Source organism: Littorina saxatilis, linkage group LG6, assembly GCF_037325665.1.
Source record: "Littorina saxatilis isolate snail1 linkage group LG6, US_GU_Lsax_2.0, whole genome shotgun sequence".
Classification (NCBI taxonomy): Eukaryota; Metazoa; Mollusca; class Gastropoda; order Littorinimorpha; family Littorinidae; genus Littorina; species Littorina saxatilis.
The window spans coordinates 46,526,784-46,550,829 of record NC_090250.1 but is presented as its reverse complement, the minus strand read 5'-3'; the positions used below and the strand labels follow the sequence as shown (position 1 = coordinate 46,550,829).

The window sequence follows — 24,046 nt, the reverse complement described above, 5'->3', positions numbered from 1 at the left end:
GTTGACATGTTTCTCATGATGGCGTTGTATTGAGTATTTTGTTTAAACGCAGGACACTCCGACATTTCGGCGTGACGTACCTTCATCTCAAGTCGATAACCCGGTCTAGAGCTTGTTTATTCAAAGCGAGGGAATCAACAGCTAACTAAACAAGAGCATGGGCTATTAAAATTTACAATTGCAACATCAAAACAATGATAAGTGTTTTGTCTTAGGATCATGATGTTTAATTAGCCAAAGTTCCCTTTGTCGAATGTGTCGGTCTGTTTGGACTTCAATCAATGCTGCTGCCATGCAATTTCACAAAGTCTTAAACACATAAAAACAAAACAAAACAAAAAACACAACAACAACAAAGAAAATTACTGTCAAATAAACTCGCGACGGGCGCAGTGGCGTAGTGGTAAGACGTCGGTCTCCAAATCGGGAGGTCGTGAGTTCGAACCCCGGTCGCTGCCGCGCTAGCCTGGTGGGTTCAGAGTGGAGATTTTTCCGATCTCCCAGGTCAACTTATGTGCATACCTGCTAGTGACTTAACCCCTTCGTGTGTACATGCAAGCACAAGACCAAGTGCGCACGGAAAAGATCATGTAATCCATGTCGGAGTTCGGTGGGTTATGGAAACACGAAAATACCCAGCATGCCTACTCAACGAAAGCGGAGTGAGCTGACTATGCTCTCAGAGTATAGTGTGGGGAACCCAAATGGGCAAACGAGCTCACACGTAACCAGAACATTCTGGAACGCTGAAGAAGAAGAAACTCGCGTCTTTGCATAATTTGAAGGTAACTGCCTGTTTGTGTCGTCTTTTTTGATAATCACAATGTACCCGTCTAGGCTTTGACATGGATCAAGAGCATCTTTCCATGAGCACACCTATAAACCTAGCTATAGCCTGGCTGCTTTCTGCGAAGAGTCGTAACTTTTTGCTGAATTAATTTTGTAAAAGACAATTATGTCAATCTGCAAAATTCTTCAAATTCAACGAGAGATTCTCACTCTATAGAAATAGCAGCTTGACAGTTTAATTTCAAGATGTGACCAAGTGGAAGAACGCTCTTATTCCAAATGAAAGCGTTGAAAGGCTTGTAGTGTGCAATGGTCGTTGGCACGCTCCTTTCCGTGTAAAAAGTGTGGCTGTCCGTCTCAGATCCGACCAGGCTTTTTACATAGAATAAGATCATCCCTTCATTTGGTCACATCCCAAAATAAATACCCTGACTGCTTGCTAAGGTGACTTGGGATTTTTTAATTTATGAATTTCTAAAATGCCAATATACTGTAGTGGCTTTTTAAAAATTACTTCATGAACAAAATGCCTAATGTGCAGAGAGATCACCCAGGCTGTTGACTTTTGCAATGAATGCTGACAAGTGGAGGAATGCTCTTGTGTTTGTGTATGTGTGTGTGTGTTTGTGTGTGTGCTTGTGTGTGTATATGTGTGTGTCTGTTTGTGTGTGTATGTGTGTGTGTGTGTGTATGTGTGTGTGTGTGTGTGTTTGTGTGTGTGCTTGTGTGTGTGTGTGTGTGTGTGTGTCTGTTTGTGTCTGTATGTGTGTGGGTGTGCGTGTGTGTGTGTGTGTGTGTTTGTAAGTGTGTGTGTGTGTGTGTGTGTGTGTGTGTGTGTGTGTGTATGCTCCAATGTAGCCTACAATTGTGGCCAAATTTTGAGATGGTGAGCGCAACTCTTTACACGGGAAAGAGTATGCCTTTAACGTTCAATAAACTGAGTTCGTGATAAAGGCCGTGAATTTGATGAAATAATCATTTTAGCCACATTGCTGCACGTAAACGTTGTTCCCTGTTGTCCGGTTGGAGTTCTGTACACTTTCCAGACCACACGACTATTTCTTCAATTTTAAATCGCATTATAGAATCGTCATCAATGTTGATATATTTAACATCGTTCGCTGTCTCCATTCTGATTTCTTCGGCTTTTTCCGGCGCGAGGTTTGGGAAATGGAGTCTTGTAAAAGACCAGGTCGTTACGGAGTATCAGTTCGTGACGTCAGAGTTGTCTAGTCTTGATTGCGTGAGAGAGTGCATGAAGCACTCCCAGTGTGACTCCTTTGCCTTTGACAGTGAGTCAGGCACGTGCTTCGTGCAGGTAAAAACGGAAAGCAACAAGAACAACACTATCAAGCCAATGGAGATCTTCAAAGGTAGTGTGCACTTTGCTTATTATTTTCTTATTATTTGCTCATTATAATATTTTCTAACATAATCTAGATAAATCTGTCCTGTCAGCAAATTCCCTTTGTTTAGAGAATTCTTTTGATTTAGGTAAGTCACGTGGGCAAGAGTTCCAACATTGCTTTCAATACCCAATATTGACGGACTGTGTGATGATAGCTTCTGCTATGGTTTGTTGAGACAGTGATATCAAAATCGAGACCGGAGGTCGAGATTTTGATATCACTGTCGAAACAGACCAATAGCAGAAGATATCATCACACAGTCAGTCAATGTTAGATATATTGCTAATTCTCTGGACATTTTGTATTTACTGTAAAGAAATTACAAAAGTATTTGTCTCAGTTTTGGCTGTTCCATATCCCTCCCTCTGATTATTATTTCTTTTTGTTCACTCTTTTCTTGTACTTTTCAGTATTTCAAAATGTCTTTTGTTTCAAAAAGTCTTTAGTCACTTATTTAACTAATTTCTGGGATAATTACATTTTCATATATATTTTATTGTTTTTAAATTTAGGTGTTTTGGTTTTTGAAGTGGGGAAGCAATAAAGAGGTCGTCGATATCACTTTTGCACTGAGCTCAGTTTTGCCCAATTGACCGATGGAAATCCACGTAACATATGAAATAGCAATATTGTAATAATTATATTCACAATTAATTTTTTAAGTTTATCTAAAAGTCAACTCGACCAGTTTAGTATTATTTTAAGGAAATATATTGCAGAAATGTTTCAATCTAATAGGATTGATTGATCGCTTGCTTGCTTATTAATTAAGTAATGTACATATATTTATAAAAAAAAAATCGCATAATGCGTATGTCTACATTGCTACTGTTCCTAATGTTCTTTGATTTAAGATGTTATATCTGGATAGGTTTTTAATTGTCCGTTGATATGATATTATATTCATATGTGACAGCCATCCCCCACTGCCTCGTACCCGACATTGATACGAATGTAAGCACAACCAATACCGTCTGGCGGAAGAACGGATGGGAGATGGAGGCAAACGTCACCTGCGACGATGACGACATGAACATCGGAGACAGCCCCACTTTCCGTTGCTCCGCCTCGGGACAATGGACTGCGCACAACTGGGAGTGTCGACAGAGAGTCTGGAGAAATCCGAAAGTAAGGTTGTTGTTTTTTACGAACCAAAGAATAGTCGTTACCCGAATATCTACTGTTAAATTCGTGTATTGGAAATTGTAACACACACACACACACACACACACACACACACACACACACACACACACACACACACACACACACACACAAAACACACACACACACACACACTTACGCACACACTTACGCACGCACGCACGCACGCACGTACAGAAAAGACTGTTCTGGTTATGTTTGCCTAAGTGTGCTTTCTTCAGTTTTTCTTCGAAGCATTTATTCCCTTGCTCTTGCTGGTTTATTCCGTAAAAATAAGCCACGAAAATTAAATGATGCATCCTCTAAGTAGCCAAGCAGTGGTACGATGATGTCACCATCGAGTTTGCGTGGAAAACGCCGGAACCGAAGCAAAGATCATATTACTCGTTCACCTGGGAACCCATAAGATTTCGCCATATTTTGTACGTTAGAATTTCAAGAATACGATCAGTACGGTCATTTAAAAATAAAATACGACGAGAAATATACCTAGACTACTTTTCGTCACAAGGGCAACCCGAAGCAAATCCGGTACTCTGATCATATATATATGATTACAGTTTTTGTCAGAAAACATTGAAAGAAGCATTTGTATTAAATGTATTGGTAAACTTAATTAACGGTGCGACGGACGCGTGTGAAGTATGTTTAAATCATGGATGTTCAAATGCAGTGTGGAGTACGCTCATTTTTCTGAAAATACACCAAGTTTGTTTGAGAATACTCCCAGTGCAATAAGAGGAGTTCCCAGATCTGTACTCGTCATTGTGGCATCTCGTTTTGTTATATGTGCCAGTTCCTCGCCTGGGAGGCCATTCCGTATGAGGGCAGATAGGTTGTTACGCCACGCTCTGTGATTCCACTCTGAATATTCCTTCGTTCTCTCCGTAACCTTTATCCACGACGTTTACATGTGAGCCTATGTGTAGTACGAATTCTGACAGTTTTGATTTTAGTCTTGGTTTCTACTTTTCTTTTCTTCCTTGTTCTGATCTCGTTTATCCAAAACTTTTCTGATACATATTGAGTTTTTTTCGGTATGGATTTGTGTGGCTTTATAATACCATCTGGCCAGAGGAGACAGCGCGACAACAGAAGCTATACGGCCCCAGAGAGGACTTGAAGAGGACAGCACGTTTCGCCCTGCAGTCCGGACTGACGATCTAACAGCGAACGACAAGAAGATATTGCATTAATTAGAAAGAAAGCAGGACATCTTTTTTTTTTTTAAACAGGACACTTAAAGTGCCATGATCACGATTTTTTTATCTCTGTCAGGCTGTGGAGCGTTTCAGTGTACCCAAAAGACCTGAGCGAGGCTGGACTGTTTGCATGACAGGTTATCCTACACGACCCACCAGGTAACCACTCAATCTTAAAAGAGTTAAAATCAGAATGGAGGTCAACTTAACACAAAATACCTTCCTGTTTGTCCCACTTTATATTTATTTAATGTTGTGCATTTGATTAAAATGACGAGACACGAGTTCATTAAAGGAATCCCTTTGACAATAAACTATGCTGAGTATCATGTATGATAAATGCACCATGCTTATCAGAGTAAGCTTTTCAGGTTCAGTCTGAACTTTGAAAAAGATGGAGACAATCGGGCTCTACGCGCTGACTTCAGATTCGACTTTGGAGGCGACATGAACGAGCTCTTATTGGCAAGCAAGATGAACGGCGGGTGGATGCCAGACCTGGAGACATCTCTTTCTCCTTTTCCTTTCGCCGTCAACCGTTCATTCGAGGTGATCGTCAGAGCTCCCACGCTTTTCGAAATTAAGGTTAACCTTTTTGGTATTATTTTGTTAAAACCGTAAAGTTTCTGTGTTATCATCTTTTACCTTATATTGTCCACTTTTTTTCTTTCTTTTTTTCTTTTTTTTTTTAAACCTCAGTTGCATGCAGGTTTGCTACTACAATTATTTTTTGCCTTATTATTATTATCATAATTATTATTTTTTTTGTGGCTTGGAGCAAACCTTCTTCATAGGTCTTTTCTTTTCTCTGTCAAATGTGTACAATTTTTAAATCAATAAACCTTATCAGTAAACTAATATGTTTAAATAAATAAATAAATAAAAATAGTCATAACATAAATTTATTCCAAATGTTCAGCTCAGTTTCCAATAATACACCCAAATCTTTTTTTTTTCTTCTTTTTATTTTTAAACACTCAACTTATATTGTCCACCTTGTTTTGTGTTGTTCCTTCTTTGGTTTACTCGCACGAGTCCCGCATAGCCATGTTTGTTGAAGGGACGTTAGAAAACAAGTCGCGTGAAGCGATATAAACACATTTAGTCAATCGTTGACAAACTATAAAGATCAATTACCTTAACGGTCCACCGGGGGCAGTTTGGGTAGCCGAAGCGTCCCTCGGACGGGACGGACACGAGACAACTTTATGTAATACCTCATATATGGTATCCATTCCCCACCACCGTAGCACGCAACATACATCTGTGATTCTGCAAGAAGTGTAGTTGGCTTGGGCACCAGGGTGGCTCGTATCTTAATCGTTGCTGCTATCTTTCTACAGGTGGGAAGCCGCCCGAAAGTTGAAACAATGGGACGGAACAGTTAGAAATGACATGAAATGAAACTGAAACAGACTTGTGCATGTCTCTCTTCAGGTGTTTGTGGACGATGTTTTCGTCGGCAACTACACAACCCCCATCAGCCTGGACGAGGTCACCAAAGTCTTTTTCAACCATGATGTTAACGTGGACACGCTTGACCTGTGGTGCGACCAGTAACCTCTTCAGGAACAGTGCCGTGCATTTCCAGGCACAAGGGCATGACAGGAATAATAATTCCTCGGCAACTTGTCGTGGACTTCACCTTGCGATCTCCAACAATGACACTTCTGGATTTCTTTTATACTGCAGGCGTTGTTTTTGTTGTTGTTGTTGTTGTTGTTGTTGTTGTTGTTGTTGTTGTTGTTGTTGTTGTTGTTGTTGTTGTTGTTATGGTGTGTTTTATATTGTAAATTTTGTGGGTTTTTTTTTTTTTAACAAAGTGACTTTCGATGTAGCGACTCATTCCTCTCTACCCTTGTGGCACACACACCGAGACTCAGTTCCTTCACAAAAAACAAAGTATCTATATTTATTCCCCCCTCTGCTTCTTTCTCTCTGTAAACGTGTAGGGCTAGTTATTTTTCGGTAACTTACCCAACAACCAAAATCACTTACCCAACAACGGGCCTGAATCCTCGATAGCTCACAGGTTGATGAGCTAAACTTTGAGGGAACCACTTTAGCGATTTTAAAGTTCCGAACGCTCTAATGTACGAAATACACATCTCTAGACCAAACAATACAAACATACTGCATTAAAACTAGCAACTACAGGCTTGAACACATTAATCTCCATATAAAATCCATGAGTTTGGTTGTTTTCTAAATCCAAATCTAACGATCAGTGCAGAGAAACTCGCTTTAGATCTCTAATGAGTGCAAGCAAACTTCCAAGGCAAGTAACTCTTGTACTCTGTCTAGCGATAAGAGTAGTCCCCCTTCCAAATTTTCTGAACTGAGTTGCTGGGACAAAAGACTGCAATCTGACGGTTAGTTTTCGACAATATTTCATTTTATAAACAGATCACACGCAACCAAGTGCACACATCTCTTCAATTTGAAGAACATACAGCAGTTTCATACATTATTTTTCCGAAAAAAACTGAACTTCATACAGTTTTTAACGTTGGAACACGGGTGCAAAAGTTCGTCTGCTAGTCCCATTCGAAGAAAGAACATTTCCTAAGCGATACCAAAACATGAACAGAACTCACACTGGTCAAAACGAATGATTAATCTGCTGTATCATTCGCTTGTCGGAAAGACAATCGGCCTACGCGCATCTCTCAAATATGACCTCTTGTCTACTGTCTAGGAAGATTTATTCTACTCCCAAATAGCACTTCTTTGCACCTCTTATGACTCCTTCGTCCTCTAGAATCCCGTACCCACACCAAATACGAGCTGATTTGGTGAAATAAAGCACATTTCTACTTGCAAAACCCATCGAACAGCCATTTCCGGTGCTCGATCGCGGACATTTTCAGCTTTGAAGGCTATTTACGGGCAAATATCAATCGCTCCCTGACTTTTTATGCATCGAGAAACAAATTTAGTCATCGCTGAATCAGTAGCTTACCTTAAATCCCGACATAAATCAAACAATACCTAGAAAACTTGCCTTCACACGTGTCATGAGCGGCCTTCGGCTTCTGTTCGGCCTTTGACAGGTTATCCCCCGTGGAGTAAAAGCTCCAACCGCCGAAGACGGAAGAGTATGGAAAGCCGTTTGGCTCATAACCATTACACGCGTAATAAAACATAAATACACGTGTAATAAATAATTGATACACGTGTAATAAATGATTAATGCACGTGTAATAATCATTTTTTACGCGTGTAATAAATAATTCATACACGTGTAAGAAATGATTAAATACGCGTGTAATAAATATTTCATGCGCGTGTAAGAAATGATTAAATACGCGTGTAATAAATATTTCATGCGCGTGTAAGAAATGATTAAATACACGTGCAGGAAATAGTTTATACGCGTGTAAGAAATGATTAAATACACGTGTAGGAAATTATTTAAATACACGTGTATTTAATCATTACATACACCCGTAATAAACTTAAAACTTGAATCGGAAAATATACGACATGCAAAGCAACAACTCTCGTCTATTCTACTTCCGGTTCGCGCGCACAACAACCGACTTCATCTGATAAAACAAGTAACTTACCTTTCCAATGCTGTGCGAGCCTGGGCAAAGGCGTTAAATTGTTCTCGCAAACCTTCTAAGGTGACATTGACGTTTGCCGCTTCCGCCATCTTGAGCTGTAAGCGTGCAAAGCGAGGCGATGAAGACGCATAGAGTGTTTTTCATGTGGATTCCCAGTCCGAGTTTTTAAGTCGCTTAACCACGTGACTCCTGCATTTTTAACGCTTGTATGAAATATTTATTACACGCGTATTTATTCATTTCTTACGCGTGGATGAAAAATGTATTACACGTGTATTTAATCATGTCTTACACGTGTACGAAATGATTAAATACACGTGGAATAAAAATGTCATACAGTAGAACCCCTCACAAGGACCCCCCTCTCTAACGACTACCCCGCCACAAGGACCCTTTTTTTTTTAACCGATGTGTTTCCCTATATAGTTGTCACCAGTGTAGCGACCACCCCGCTCTAACGTCTAAGGACCGACCTTACAGCTTGTGTAACGACTTTGTCAGACAAAGCCAAGACTCTCAGTCAGCGAAACGCATCACTGACAAACCGGTTATAACCAGTTGTAACCGTCTCGCGTAAGCAAAGGCGCTAAACCGCTGAGAGGTGTGATGGTTGGGTGGGCTGAGTAAACATCACAAACCAATCATCGAGAAAACAAACTCACAAACAAACTCACGTGACCAACATACACTGACCGTTCAATTCAGTCAGACAGTCTTTACACAGAAGAGCAGTGGAGATCGACATGGCGTCTACAAAGAAAAGAAAATATTTAACTCTCGAAAATCGAGTGACTGTTGTGAACAGACACAAGAAGGGAGAAACTGCCATCGCGATTGCAAAAAGTCTTGATGTGGGAAAATCACAAATTCAAAGAATTATCCAAGACAAAGAAAACATTCTGAAAAGGTGGGAAAGTGGTGACAATGCCGATCGAATGCGATCAAAGCGGCAGAAGTCAACATACTCTGACGTAAACGAAAAGGTTTGGGATTGGTTCCTGGCTGCCAGAAAAAAGAATTTTCCGATCACTGGGAGGTTGATTCAAGAAAAGGCCCTTATGCTTTCAGTTGAACTTGGACATGATAATTTTGTGGCGTCAAACGGTTGGTTGGACAGATGGCTGAAACGAAACAACGTAAAGAATGCTTGCTTGAGTGGAGATAGGGGGGAGGTGAATGAGGAGGTGGTGGAAGACTGGAAAAAGCGACTGCCTACTTTGTGTGATGGATACGAGCCCTGTGACATTTTCAATGCAGACGAAAGCGGCTTTTTCTACAGAGCACTGCCAAACAAATCCATGGTTGAAAAGGGGGATGACCGAGCGGGTGTGAAAACGTCAAAAGATCGTGTAACAGTGTTGTTCGCTGTAAGTGCTGCTGGTGAGAAACTTAAACCACTGTTGATTGGTCGGAGTGCAAAACCCAGATGTTTTCAAGGACAAGATGTGGGCACACTTGGCGTGGATTATCATCACAACAAACGCGCTTGGATGACTGCAGCAATGTTCACCCAGTGGGCTAACAAACTAAACAATAAGATGCGGATTCAAAAGAGAAAAATCCTTGTGTTTGTTGACAATTGTTCGGCGCATCCACCCCTCTCTCTCTCAAACGTTCAATTCAAATTCTTGCCACCCAACACCACGTCCAAGTTGCAGCCGTGTGACGCAGGAGTGATTCAGACTGTGAAGTTGATCTACCGCAAGCAGCTGTTACGACACCTATTGTTCTTGATGGAGGAGGACAGCACAGCAACAGGCCCTGAAATTGCCAAGACCATCAATCTGCTGGATGCAGTTTTATGGTTGAAGAAAGCGTGGACATCTCTCCAAGCAGAAACCATTCAGAAGTGTTTCCTTAAATGTGGATTTTCGCTTGCAAGGGGTAAGTTTCTTTTTCTCCTGTGTGTGTGTCTGTGTGTGTGTGTGTGTGTGTGTGTGTGTGTGTGTGTGTGTGTGTGTGTGTGTGTGTGTGTTTGTCTGTCTGTCTGTCGCTCTCATCAGTCATCATCAGCACCATCATATCATATCTTTCATATCAAAATTCATCATCATTATCGTCATCGTCGTCGTCGTCGTTGTCGTCATCATCATCATCTCTCTCATATCAAAGTTCACCATCATCATGTCATTTATGTCACAGACATAGAATAGATCACATTCAAGCACACACTTCAAATCAATTCTCTTTGTTTTATTTTTCAAATCAGGTGAAGGTGATCTGTCAGCTGCTCCAGATTCTGATCAGGTCACTGAGCAAGTTGATCTTGATGTTGGTGAGCAGCGTCTTCTTGGTGACATGACAATCGAGGAGTTTTGTGCCATGGATGATGATTTACAAGTTGCTGCTGACTTTGAGCTGGACACACCTTCCACTTCCCAGACAGCAGAGGATGAGGATACAGCGCTTGACGACGATGAGGATGATGAACAGATGGAAGAAGAGACAATTGACTTCAAGACAGCATCATCATATGCTCAGAAACTAACTCTGTTTGCATTGAAACATGCACCAGAACTGGTGGACACCATTGACAATGTCAAACATGACATCGAAGCAGTTTGCTTGAGGAAACGGTCGTCAGCAACTCAAACTACTTTGTTTTCTTTTTTGAAGAAAATCTGAGGTGACCCCACCCCCTCTCTCTGTAAGGACCCCCCGCCATAAGGACCGATTTTTGTCAACATTTTCAAGGTCGCTAGAGAGGGGTTCTACTGTACACGTGTACGAAATGATTAAATACACGCGTAATAAATATTTCATGCGCGTGTAAGAAATATTTAATACACGCGTAAGAAATATTTCATGCGCGTGTAAGAAATAATTAATACACGCGTAATAATCATTTCATGCGCGTGTAAAAAATATTTAAATACACGTGTAATAAATAATTACACGTGTATTTAAATATTTCTTACACGCGCATGAAATGTTAATTACACGTGTATTTAATCATTTCTTACACGAGTATGAAATATTTATTACACGTGTATTTAATCATTATGCTATTCCATAGCATGAGAAAAAAGATAAATTACACGTGCAATAAGAAATAAATACACGTGTATTAGTCATTTATTACGCGTGAATTTATGTTTTATTACACGCGTAATGGTTATGAGCCAAACGGCTTTCCATAGAAGACAGCAGCCAACTTGGCGCGGAAAGAAAATCGGCTGTCTACGCTATTACGATTACATGGCATTACATGGCTGTTCGAACATTGTGAACTGAACGTTTAGCACGCGACGTTCACACATTTGTCTGTTACAGATGGTTTCGGATATTCGTTACCTTATTTACAAAGAACGTTTTTCTTCTTTTTACATTTAGTCAAGTTTTGACTAAATGTATTAACGTAGAGGGGGGAATCGAGACGAGGGTCGTGGTGTATGTGCGTGTGTGTGTGTGTGTGTGTGTGTGTCTGTGTGTGTGTGTGTGTGTGTCTGTGTGTGTGTGTAGAGCGATTCAGACTAAACTACTGGACCGATCTTTATGAAATTTGACATGAGAGTTCCTGGGTATGATATCCTCAGACATTTTTTTTCATTTTTTTGATAAATGTCTTTGATGACGTCATATCCGGCTTTTCGTGAAAGTTGAGGCGGCACTGTCACGCCCTCATTTTTCAACCAAACTGATTGAAATTTTGGTCGGGTAATGTTCGACAAAGCCCGGACTTCGGTATTGCATTTCAGCTTGGTGGCTTAAAAATTAATTAATGACTTTGGTCATTAAAAATCTGAAAATTGTAAAAAAACCATTTTTTTTATAAAACGATCCAAATTTACGTTTATCTTATTCTCCATCATTTGCTGATTCCAAAAACATATAAATATGTTATATTCGGATTAAAAACAAGCTCTGAAAATTAAATATATAAAAATTATTATCAAAATTAAATTTTCCAAATCAATTTAAAAACACTTTCATCTTATTCCTTGTCGGTTCCTGATTCCAAAAACATATAGATATGATATGTTTGGATTGAAAACACGCTCAGAAAGTTAAAACGAAGAGAGGTACAGAAAAACGTGCTATCCTTCCCAGCGCAACTACTACCCCGCTCTTCTTGTCAATTTCACTGCCTATGGAGTGAGCGGTGGACTGACGATGCTACGAGTATACGGTCTTGCTGCGTTGCATTGCGTTCAGTTTCATTCTGTGAGTTCGACAGCTACTTGACTAAATGTTGTATTTTCGCCTTACGCGACTTGTTCTTTCTTCTTTCTGTCTTGCATATTTTCTTTCTTGATTCTTTCCTTTGCACTTACATTATTCTACCTCAATGTATTCATACACTTAGACGTCTTGTCTCCTGTATTTTTCTAATAGATTTCATCATTTTTTCTTTGTAGCTTGTCCTTGTTATTGACGTAACATTTGTTTGAGCATTTTTAGTTATTGCAATTGAGTCTGTTTTATTTTAATGTATCTGCAGGTAACTTGTAAACACACAACGTCTAAATTGAATGTTGTTCTTGTGGATTTTATATTTCTTTTGTCTGAAATAAAGCGTCGTCATTGAAGCGTGTGTGTGTGTGTGTGTGTCCCAGGTGTGTCTTTGTGTGTGCGTGTGTGTATGTGTGTGTGTGTATGTGTGTGTGTGTGTGTGTGTGCGTCTCTCTCTCTCTCTCTCTCTCAGTCTCTCTCTCTCTCTCTCTCTCTCTGAACTTAAGTCTCCCAGTTTACTCTGAACATGAATCACATGAAATTCAGATTAGTTTATGGCCGAGACAGATATAAGAGGAAGCTATTACACACACACACACACACACGCACGCACGCAACCACGCATGCACGTACGTACGCACACTCACACACACACACACACACACACACACACACACACACACACACACGCGCGCGCATACACACACACACGCACACACACACGCGCGCGCGCACACACAGATTGATGACTGACTTTAGGATACCATGATTTCAAACGGGTTGTGATAACAATTGTCTGAAAGATGTTCTGCTAAAAGCATGGGAGGCAGGCAACTAATACAAAAGTGACACCTCTTCAGTAAAATGAAGTATCGAACAGACATTCGCTAAAAGCATTGAAGGCAGGCAACTAATACAAAAGTGACATCTCCTAAGTAAAATGAAGTATCGAACAGACATCAAAATCTGAACCACACAGTACGATTTCGCTAAATATGTGTTTATATAATTTGACGAACATCCGTTTTCCTTGCTTGCTGCTCTTTGAAATGCTACTCGTCCTGGTCTATACAGTATGTGAAAATGCCGCAAGCAATGCACGTCAAACATAATGAAGTGTGCAGAATGCATCGACTCTTTTTAAGTATTTTTATATGGCAAAATATTCGATCGAAGTGCATTAAGAAACTGTTTTGTTTCGAATTCATCTCTGTTTACCTGGAACTAACACATTCCTGGTACTATTCAGAAACAAATGAAGAAACAGCGAGTCTATACAATTACGGCTTCTCAAAAGCAGCATTAGCAGGCTGCATGACTACGTTACTCACATACCTTTAGGAAGTCACAAGTGAACAACGACAATGGAGTCGATTGATATATATTCTAATGCAAAAATAAAAGAAAAACTCCAATCTTACAACATAACTCTTCATAGCACCAATAAGGTGCCAACGTTATAAGGCCTGCGTCGCTATTACCCTTGGGACTGCAACGAAACCGGGATTGCAAAGACCTCAGGAATATGTCTTTTCTGTCTTTTGATTTGTTTCTCACACGCAAAGCTAGTAGCAACACTTCAATATATTATTTTAATTATAGAAATGCACTTTTTGTAGCGCTTATAAAATATCAACGTTCTAAGCCTGCCGTTAAATGCTCTTGGGCAACAACCTTGTTTTTTACGACGTCAAAGCCTTGAGGTACAGCTGTCGTTCCTCAACTTTGCTTTTTACATTTAGTCAAGTTTTGACTAAATGTTTTAACGAAGAGGGGGGAATCGAGACGAGGGTCGTGGTGTATGTGCGTGTGTGTGTGTGTGTCTGTGCAGAGCGATTCTTCTTGTCAATTTCACTGCTTTTGCCATGAGCGGTCGACTGACGATGCTACGAGTATACGGTCTTGCTGAAAAATGGCATTGCGTTCAGTTTCATTCTGTGAGTTCGACAGCTACTTGACTAAATGTTGTATTTTCGCCTTACGCGACTTGTTTTTCTTCTTCTTGGTTTAAAGCTGAACAAAATATTTGAAATACACTCTACGTTGCGACTACGTAGGACTTACAGTACTGTTTCCCTGGGCATTGGTCTGGTTCATACGACTTTAAAGACATCGGGCATCTATCTGTTATTCCTGTGTCTTGCTTCATTACTCATTCAAAGCTCAAAACAAGTCGCGTAAGGCGAAAATACAATATTTAGTCAAGTAGCTGTCGAACTCACAGAATGAAACTGAACGCAATGCCATTTTTCAGCAAGACCGTATACTCGTAGCATCGTCAGTCCACCGCTCATGGCAAAGGCAGTGAAATTGACAAGAAGAGCAGGGTAGTAGTTGCGCTAAGAAGGATAGCACGCTTTTCTGTACCTCTCTTTGTTTTAACTTTCTGAGCGTGTTTTGAATCCAAACATATCATATCTATATGTTTTTGGAATCAGGAATCGACAAGGAATAAGATGAAAGTGTTTTTAAATTGATTTCGACAATTTAATTTTGATAATAATTTTTATATATTTAATTTTCAGAGCTTGTTTTTAATCCAAATATAACATATTTATATGTTTTTGGAATCAGAAAATGATGGAGAATAAGATGAACGTAAATTTGGATCGTTTTATAATTTTTTTATATTTTTTTTTACAATTTTCCGATTTTTAATGACCAAAGTCATTAATTAATTTTTAAGCCACCAAGCTGAAATGCAATACCGAAGTCCGGGCTTCGTCGAAGATTACTTGACCAAAATTTCAACCAATTTGGTTGAAAAATGAGGGCGTGACATTGCCGCCTCAACTTTCACGAAAAGCCGGATATGACGTCATCAAAGACATTTATCAAAAAAATGAAAAAAACGTTCGGGGATTTCATACCCAGGAACTCTCATGTTAAATTTCATAAAGATCGGTCCAGTAGTTTAGTCTGAATCGCTCTACACACACACACACACAGACAGACAGACACACGCACATACACCACGACCCTCGTTTCGATTCCCCCTCGATGTTAAAATATTTAGTCAAAACTTGACTAAATGTAAAAAACAAGAAAGGTAGGTTGTTACATTTATTGGAACGTTTATTGACAACACAATACATTCACTATTAATACGTTGTGAATGTATTGTTTTGTCAATAACAAACGTTCCAACAACCTACCTTTCTTGTTTTGTGATTCTAAATTTTGGAACGTTAGCAGTCTCTTTGTTTTTGGATTTTTTCCTATATTAAAGAGTTATTAGCAGACTTGTAATACTGTAGATATAAAATAGTATATAAAATGTAAAATAGTATATAAAACATAAAATGCAGGACATAAAATCGTGTCTTGTTTTCCCGACCTTATATAAATATATGTATATATGATGTTGTGCCAGAACGTGGTCAGTGTGATCAAAGTTGTCTTTGTCTGTCTCTGTGTCTGACAATGAACAATTGGTTTTGCATGAAGAAAATAACTCAGAGAGATAATGACCATGTTAAATTTCATAAAGATCGGTCCAGTAGTTTAGTCTGAATCGCTCTACACACACACACACACACACACACACACACACACACACACACACACGCACAGACAGACACACATACACCACGACCCTCGTTTCTATTCCCCCTCGATGTTAAAATATTTAGTCAAAACTTGACTAAATATAAAAATGACATGAAAAATGATAAACCAGTGCTTTAATCCAGTTTCTTTGTCAAAAGCCTTCGCATTTTATTTGTTGTCCATTTCTCAATAATGCTGCTTTCAGTTATCTTTTTTAAATCTGAAACACATGCAGAGCACCCTACTCTTTCAAACTGCAACATTAAGGAACAACAATATTAAGTTTCATTTTTTCTCAATTGTCCCATTTTGCAGAGGCAGGTTCTGGCACGTACAGTATCATATATATATATATATATATATATATATTTATTATATTAATTTTGTACATTTGATTGAGGTGACAAGGCACGAGAACATTACTAACACCCCTATGACCATTGACCATGCTGAGCATCACATAGAATGTCAGACAACATTAAAGCACAATAATTATGCATATCTATAGATAGATTGTTGCACTATGCATATATATAGATAGAATGTTGCACTTTGCATATCTTTAGATAGAATGTTGCACTATGCGTATCTTTAGATAGAATGTTGCACTATGCATATCTTTTTTTTTTTTTTTTTTTTTTTTTTCTCCCCTTACACCTGTTCCTTGTCCCGGTGTGCTCTCACGCCGCCCCGTCCCTGCACTCGCTGCTCCATCCACATCTGAATTTCGTTCCGCTGCCAGACTTGTCGATTTTACAGACGCTCCAGGGAGGGATGTCGGGTCGTTGCGGTAGGCTACCCTCGGAAGATGACACTGCACTTCTGCTGAGTCACTTCGACGGTGTTCAGTAGTGGGTCTGTCCCGAGCTAACGGACGCAGCCCACTACCTACTATGCCCCCTACTAACGACATTGACAGCTAAGTCGCGGAGCCAGACTGAGTGAGGGTCCCCTCCAGAGAGCAGACCGCCACCACGTCCCTCCGTCGACCCCCCAGAACGTCACACGTTCAAGACTGACAGCAGAAGTACAATTCAGGGAAGGATCAAGGTCACCATGAGAGCTCCGGGCATGAAGGGCCACAAGAGCAAGGACAATTTATAATTTTGGATGATTAATGAGATGAGGATGATTATAATGATGATGCTATGGATTTCCAATTTGGTTTGAGACTACGTGACAGGGCAGCATTCTACGTTTACTGTCATAATATATCCTGGTGTCAACCAGGCCCGAGAACTGCCGCACCTGCGGTGTTGGTCAGGTAAACAGAACCTGAGCACCCTCAAAGTCGCATTCGTTAAGTGAATGACACTCGGCTGTGTGATTCCAGCCTTCCCATAGGAACCATAGCACTTCCACTCTGGGTAGGAGCCGACCGTAGCCCGAAAAACCCACATGACCCTGATGGGATTCGAACCCACGACCTCCCGGCCCACAGCCCGATGCGCTAACCACTGCGCTACGGGGGCCGGTACTATGCATATCTTTAGATAGAGTGTTGCACTATGCATATCTATGGATAGAATGTTGCACTATGCATATCTTTTGATAGCATCTTGCACTATGCATATCTTTAGATAGAATGTTGCACTATGCATATCTTTAAATAGAATGTTGCACTATGCATCTTTAGATAGAATGTTGCACTATGCATATCTTTAGATAGAATGTTGCACTATGCATATCTTTGGATAGAAAGTTGCACAATGCATATCTTTTGATAGAAATTTGCACTATGCATATCTTTAGATAGAAAGTTGCACTATGCATATATTTGGATAGAATGTTGCATTATGCATATATTCAGATAGAAAGTTGCACTATGCATATCTTTAGATAGAATGTTGCACTATGCGTATCTATAGATAGAATGTTGCACTATGCATATCTTTAGATAGAATGTTGCACTATGCATATCTATAGATAGAATGTTGCACTATGCATATATATTTAGATATAATGTTGCACTATGCATATCTTTGGATAGAATGTTGCACTATGCATATCTTTTGATAGAATGTTGCACTATGCATCTTTAGATAGAATGTTGCACTATGCATATCTTTAGATAGAATGTTGCACTATGCATATTTTTAGATAGAATGTTGCACTATGCATATCGTTAATGTTGCACTATGCATATCTTTAGATAGAAAGTTGCACCATGCATATCTTTTGATAGAATTTTGCACTATGCATATCTGTAGATAGAATGTTGCACTATGCATATCTTTAGATAGAAAGTTGCACTATGCATATCTTTAGATAGAATGTTGCACTATGCATATTTTTAGATAGAAAGTTGCACTATGCATATCTTTAAATAGAATGTTGCACTATGCATATCTTTAATGTTGCACTATGCATATCTTTAATGTTGCACTATGCATATCTTTAGATAGGATGTTGCACTATGCATATCTTTAGATAGAATGTTGCACTATGTATATCTTTAATGTTACACTATGCATATCTTTAGATAGATGGTTGCACTATGCATATCTTTAATGTTGCACTATGCATATCTTTAGATAGAATGTTGCACGGAGAGAACCTTGGCTATACGGTTATGCACTTGAACGGTAAAATGTTGGTTTTTGCAACATGCTTGGATCACACATGGTTAACAACATCGTAAACTGTCACATTACCGGCGTATTAGTGTCAGTCTTGAAACTCTGAGCGTACATGTATGCTTGTCAAGTTCAGTCTGAACTTCAGGAAAGATGCAAACAACCTCGCTCTACACGCTGACTTCAGATTCCAGTTTTATGGTGACATGGACCAGCTTATAATAACTAGCCAGGTGAATGGTGCGTGGACGGATGACCTGTACTATACACCTTCTCCTTTCCCTGTGGCCATCAACCGTTCATTCCAGATGATCGTCAGAGCTACTACATTGTTGGATATTGAGGTTGAACTTTTTGTTAAAACGTTTTTATTTTTGTGTATCCCATTTTAATTTGTATTTTCCGGCTGCTTCGGTAATGCTTCTTCTTTGGTTACCTAGCACGAATCCCGAATGGCCATATCGACTGAAGAAATGTTAGAAAACACCAACCAACCTTCTTTGGTTTCTTGCCTGGTTTTTACATTTAGTCAAGTTTTGACTTTTGTCACTCACGATGTTTTGACCCTCGACAAAATGTCCACGGCCTTTCGGTCCTCCACATTATTTTTATCTTTCTCACTAGACTTTCGGTCCTCTGTTCACAGGTTCGAAGTTTTGCCATGACGGATACAAGTCACCTTTATGTACTAACTCAGATATATTATAAATTGTATTCCCCCCTCTGCTTTTTTACCTCTGTAAACTTGTTGGGCTAGTTATTTTTCGATAATGACCCAGCAACCAAACAAATAACGACCCAGCAACAGCCTGAATCCTCGATAGTGCAATGGGTTGAGAAGTTGTTCTGTTTCGGTACTACTCAGTTTTGCGACTGAAAAGTTCCGAACGCTCTAATGTACGAAGTATACATCTCTGGAGCAAACAATACAAACTTACCGCATTTAAATTAACAACTACAGGCCTGAACACATGAATCTCCATATAAAATCTATGAGTTCGGTTATTTTCTGAATCTAGATCTGCCGTGCTCAAACGTTCATCACAAGCAATTTCCCAAGCAAGTAACTCATACTTTGTCTAGCGACAAGAGTAGTTCCCCTTCTTTTCACTCAGTTTCTTCGACAACAGACTGACTGCAATCCGACGGTCAGTTTTCAACAATATTTCATTTAATAAACAGATCACACGCAACCAAATGCACACATCTCATCCATTTAAACAACATAAAGCGGTTTCATACACTATTTTCCCCAGAAAACTGAACTTCATACAGTTTTTAACGTTGGAACACGGGTGCAAAAGTTCGTCTGCTAGTCCCATTTGACGAAAGAACATTATCCTAAGCGATACCAAAACATATACAGAACACACAATATCTGCCTTTGCCGCCACAGCAGAATAACAGCATATCTGTGTACTTGATTTTAGTCCAAAATAGGAAAACTGACAAGAAGTGTTAACAGAATGGAATGATTTGCACGGAACTATACAACCGCGCATTAATCGATCGCCTGCGCAGGTTGACTGGTTGAGTGAATAGGATTCGATCAAACTTTCGCAAAAAAACTCCTCTTTTCTTTGAATAACTGAAGAAAGGAGGAATAAAGAGGTTACACACCTCGTCTCAGTGATTATACAAAATAATGGTCTCAGTTCGCGGTCATGAAAAAGCTCGCTAAAGCTCGCATTTTTCATGATCCGCTAACTTCGACCATTATTTTTAATAATCACTGAGACTCGGCATGTAACCTCTACGTATCCATTCTCCACAGCCGTATCACACAAAAGACACGGGTAACTCTGCAAGAACTGCAGTTAGCAAATTACATCTAATGTTTGAAAAGAAATGGAATGAAAATGAAACCATTATCCATGTACCTATCCATGTCTCTCTTCAGGTGTTTTTGGATGGTGCTGTCATCGGCAACTACATCACACCCATCAGCCTTGACGAGGTCACCGACGTCTTTGTCGACTATGCTGTCTACGTGGACACGCTTGACCTGTGGTGCGATCTGTAACCTCATCAGTAACAGTGCCGTGCATTTCCAGGCACAAGGTCACAACAGGAATGATAAATCCGAGACAAATTTTCGAGGACTACACTTTGCGATCTTCACCAATGACACTTGTTGCTATTTTAATACGGTAGTCGATGGTTTCTGTGTCTCTATTTTTGTTTGTTTTGTTTTTGACAAAGTGACTTTCGATTTTGTTACCCTTTCCTCTTTACCCTTGTGGCACACACGGCGAGTGCCTGCACAAGAGACACATTATCTAGAATCTGCAACAGTCAAAAAATGATTGCCCAGCACGGCTCAAATGACACCTGATGGATAGAAAAGTCATTACTTTTAGTGTAAATGACAAGTGATGTTAAATCATCTGCGTGTGATGTGACCATTATCGAAGCCGATTGTTCGGACGAGCTGGTTAAACAACATTGGCAAAATAAAGTGTTGCATTGAAGGAAAGTGTGTGCCTATGTGTGCATTCGTCAAAGCAAATTAAAACTGGTATTGTGTTAAAAGCGGTTTTTTTCCCTCAACATTTAAGAATATCTTCATTTGCAATCACTTGGGAAAAATATGCCAACTCATGGCTTTTGCAACAGAGAACATATTTTGTTGAGGTAAACTAACTTTGAATGATACATTTACGTGTCTGTATGTGCGTGTATTCGTGCGTGCGTACGAACTCTAGTGTTGAATACTGTTTTGGCAAATTTGACCTCAAGAAGATTCAGATAAATTTGCAAGAACATTATTGAAACGAACTAAAAATAATTTTCGAAAATGCTCCAAAACTGCGATAGTTTACTGACACAATGGGAAGAATATGCCGACTTGACTCTTCAGGATTGGATTTTCGTGTTGTCCTCATCACATTTGTCAATGTTGTTGGATAGAAATATGTCTAACAGACGAAATGAATTTCGGAATCTAGCAAACGCCAACAAGTTTAGCTGCTGCTGGCGGCAAATATGTTTAATCTGTCTAATCCTGTGAGATTGATTTCAGTTTCTGTGTTTTGTATATTCAGTCTTGAGTCGAGTGTTTTAAAATGCCTGAGCCTGAAGGCTGGAGTAACTTACACCTCTTGGTATCAGTCTGTCTTAGAGATGAGGACGACAGTCAGCCAGACGGCCAGAATAGCGCGCTGCATTTCCTGCATAGAACTAAGGCGCGTCTGCCGCGACGGTGCCTGAGCTAAACATTGGTGGGCACTGCTCACAGCCCGGCTCACGGCACTGTAAACATTCCCCGTCCCTTCACCTCTCTCGCCACCATCCGCCCTACCCTTGGTCTCATGCCTATATTGTATCTTGCAGTGATTAAAAGAGCATGCTTCATTTATCGCAGTTGCCCATCCCAGCGCAATGTGCGTGCATGCATATTACTGTGTGTGTGTGTGTGTGTGTGTGTGTGTGTGTGTGTGTGTGTGTGTGTGTGTTTGTTTGTGTGTGTGTGTTTGTTTGTTTGTGTGTGTGTGTGTATGTGTTCGTTTGTGTGTGGGTGTGTATGTGTACGTCTGTGTTTTGTGTGTGTGTGTGTGTATGTGTGTGTGTGTGTGTGTGTGTGTGTGAGTGTGTATGTGTGTGTGTGTGTGCGTGTGTGTGTCAACATTTACCCACTTTATTTAAATGTTGTGGTTGTAATTGATTTGGTTGGGATGTCCTTGTGTTAACAGCGATATTGTTTTTGTGTACCTCATGTCGTTAAGAGTTCTGGAGAATCAGGGTTCGACACTAGCGGGGGCGGGGTGCGGAACGCCCCAGAGTTTTGTGTTCCGCCCCAAACATTGCCGAAGCTTGGGGCCCACTCCGCCCCAGGATAAATTCCAACAATGACAAACCGAAAATTCTAATGCCAGAGCCAATCACTAAAAATTGCCAGTCAAAGTCGTCACTGAAATTTGCGTTACGATCAATGCCGCAGTCAAGAAAAAAACCCATTGAAATCGTCGAAGGACAATGCCGCACGGGAAATAACTCCCAGATTGCGCTCTTTAGCGTGAGAGATAAGTATCGCCTTCAAATGCCAAACGCAAAATGTGGCGACACATCCCTGGTGTAAAAAGACATGGAAATGAAGATGAAGAACAGGGTGGAGAGAAACGAAAAAAAGGAGACCGATGCAGCCAAAAGCGCGAAGTGCTGTCGTAATTTCAATGTCAAATGGTTGAAAGAATTTCCCTGGCTTCAGTACGATGAAGAAAAACAGACAATGCGTTGCCGCACGTGAATACTGAGAGTGGGCCCCAGATTTTTGTTTTCCGCCCCAGCAATTTCCATCTCTGGGGCCAGTGTGGCCCCAGGCCAAATAAGTTAGTGTCGACCCCTGAGAATAATTACGGTGGGTTAAAACAAACAAAGCAAAAAGGAAAAACGAACAATAGTTGACATGTTTCTCATGATGGCGTTGTATTGAGTATTTTGTTTAAACGCAGGACACTCCGACATTTCGGCGTGACGTACCTTCATCTCAAGTCGATAACCCGGTCTAGAGCTTGTTTATTCAAAGCGAGGGAATCAACAGCTAACTAAACAAGAGCATGGGCTATTAAAATTTACAATTGCAACATCAAAACAATGATAAGTGTTTTGTCTTAGGATCATGATGTTTAATTAGCCAAAGTTCCCTTTGTCGAATGTGTCGGTCTGTTTGGACTTCAATCAATGCTGCTGCCATGCAATTTCACAAAGTCTTAAACACATAAAAACAAAACAAAACAAAAAACACAACAACAACAAAGAAAATTACTGTCAAATAAACTCGCGACGGGCGCAGTGGCGTGGTGGTAAGACGTCGGTCTCCAAATCGGGAGGTCGTGAGTTCGAACCCCGGTCGCTGCCGCGCTAGCCTGGTGGGTTCAGAGTGGAGATTTTTCCGATCTCCCAGGTCAACTTATGTGCATACCTGCTAGTGACTTAACCCCTTCGTGTGTACATGCAAGCACAAGACCAAGTGCGCACGGAAAAGATCATGTAATCCATGTCGGAGTTCGGTGGGTTATGGAAACACGAAAATACCCAGCATGCCTACTCAACGAAAGCGGAGTGAGCTGACTATGCTCTCAGAGTATAGCGTGGGGAACCCAAATGGGCAAACGAGCTCACACGTAACCAGAACATTCTGGAACGCTGAAGAAGAAGAAACTCGCGTCTTTGCATAATTTGAAGGTAACTGCCTGTTTGTGTCGTCTTTTTTGATAATCACAATGTACCCGTCTAGGCTTTGACATGGATTAAGAGCATCTTTCCATGAGCACACCTATAAACCTAGCTATAGCCTGGCTGCTTTCTGCGAAGAGTCGTAACTTTTTGCTGAATTAATTTTGTAAAAGACAATTATGTCAATCTGCAAAATTCTTCAAATTCAACGAGAGATTCTCACTCTATAGAAATAGCAGCTTGACAGTTTAATTTCAAGATGTGACCAAGTGGAAGAACGCTCTTATTCCAAATGAAAGCGTTGAAAGGCTTGTAGTGTGCATGGTCGTTGGCACGCTCCTTTCCGTGTAAAAAGTGTGGCTGTCCGTCTCAGATCTGACCAGGCTTTTACATAGAATAAGATGATCCCTTCATTTGGTCACATCCCAAAATAAATACCC

The 24,046-nt window shown here is 40.2% G+C and overlaps 1 protein-coding gene across 1 annotated transcript in view; it reads left to right on the top strand.

Moving 5' to 3' along the window:
- The first annotated feature begins 8,470 nt into the window (after positions 1-8,470).
- LOC138968029 (tigger transposable element-derived protein 4-like) overlaps positions 8,471-24,046 on the top strand; it is a 22,652-nt gene continuing 7,076 nt past the window's right edge. Inside the window, exons 1-3 of the mRNA XM_070340590.1 lie at positions 8,471-10,017; positions 10,343-10,671; positions 20,332-20,450. Coding sequence (XP_070196691.1) covers positions 8,877-10,017; positions 10,343-10,671; positions 20,332-20,450 — 1,589 coding nt within the window. The 5' untranslated portion in view covers positions 8,471-8,876. The remainder of the gene's footprint in view (positions 10,018-10,342; positions 10,672-20,331; positions 20,451-24,046) is intronic.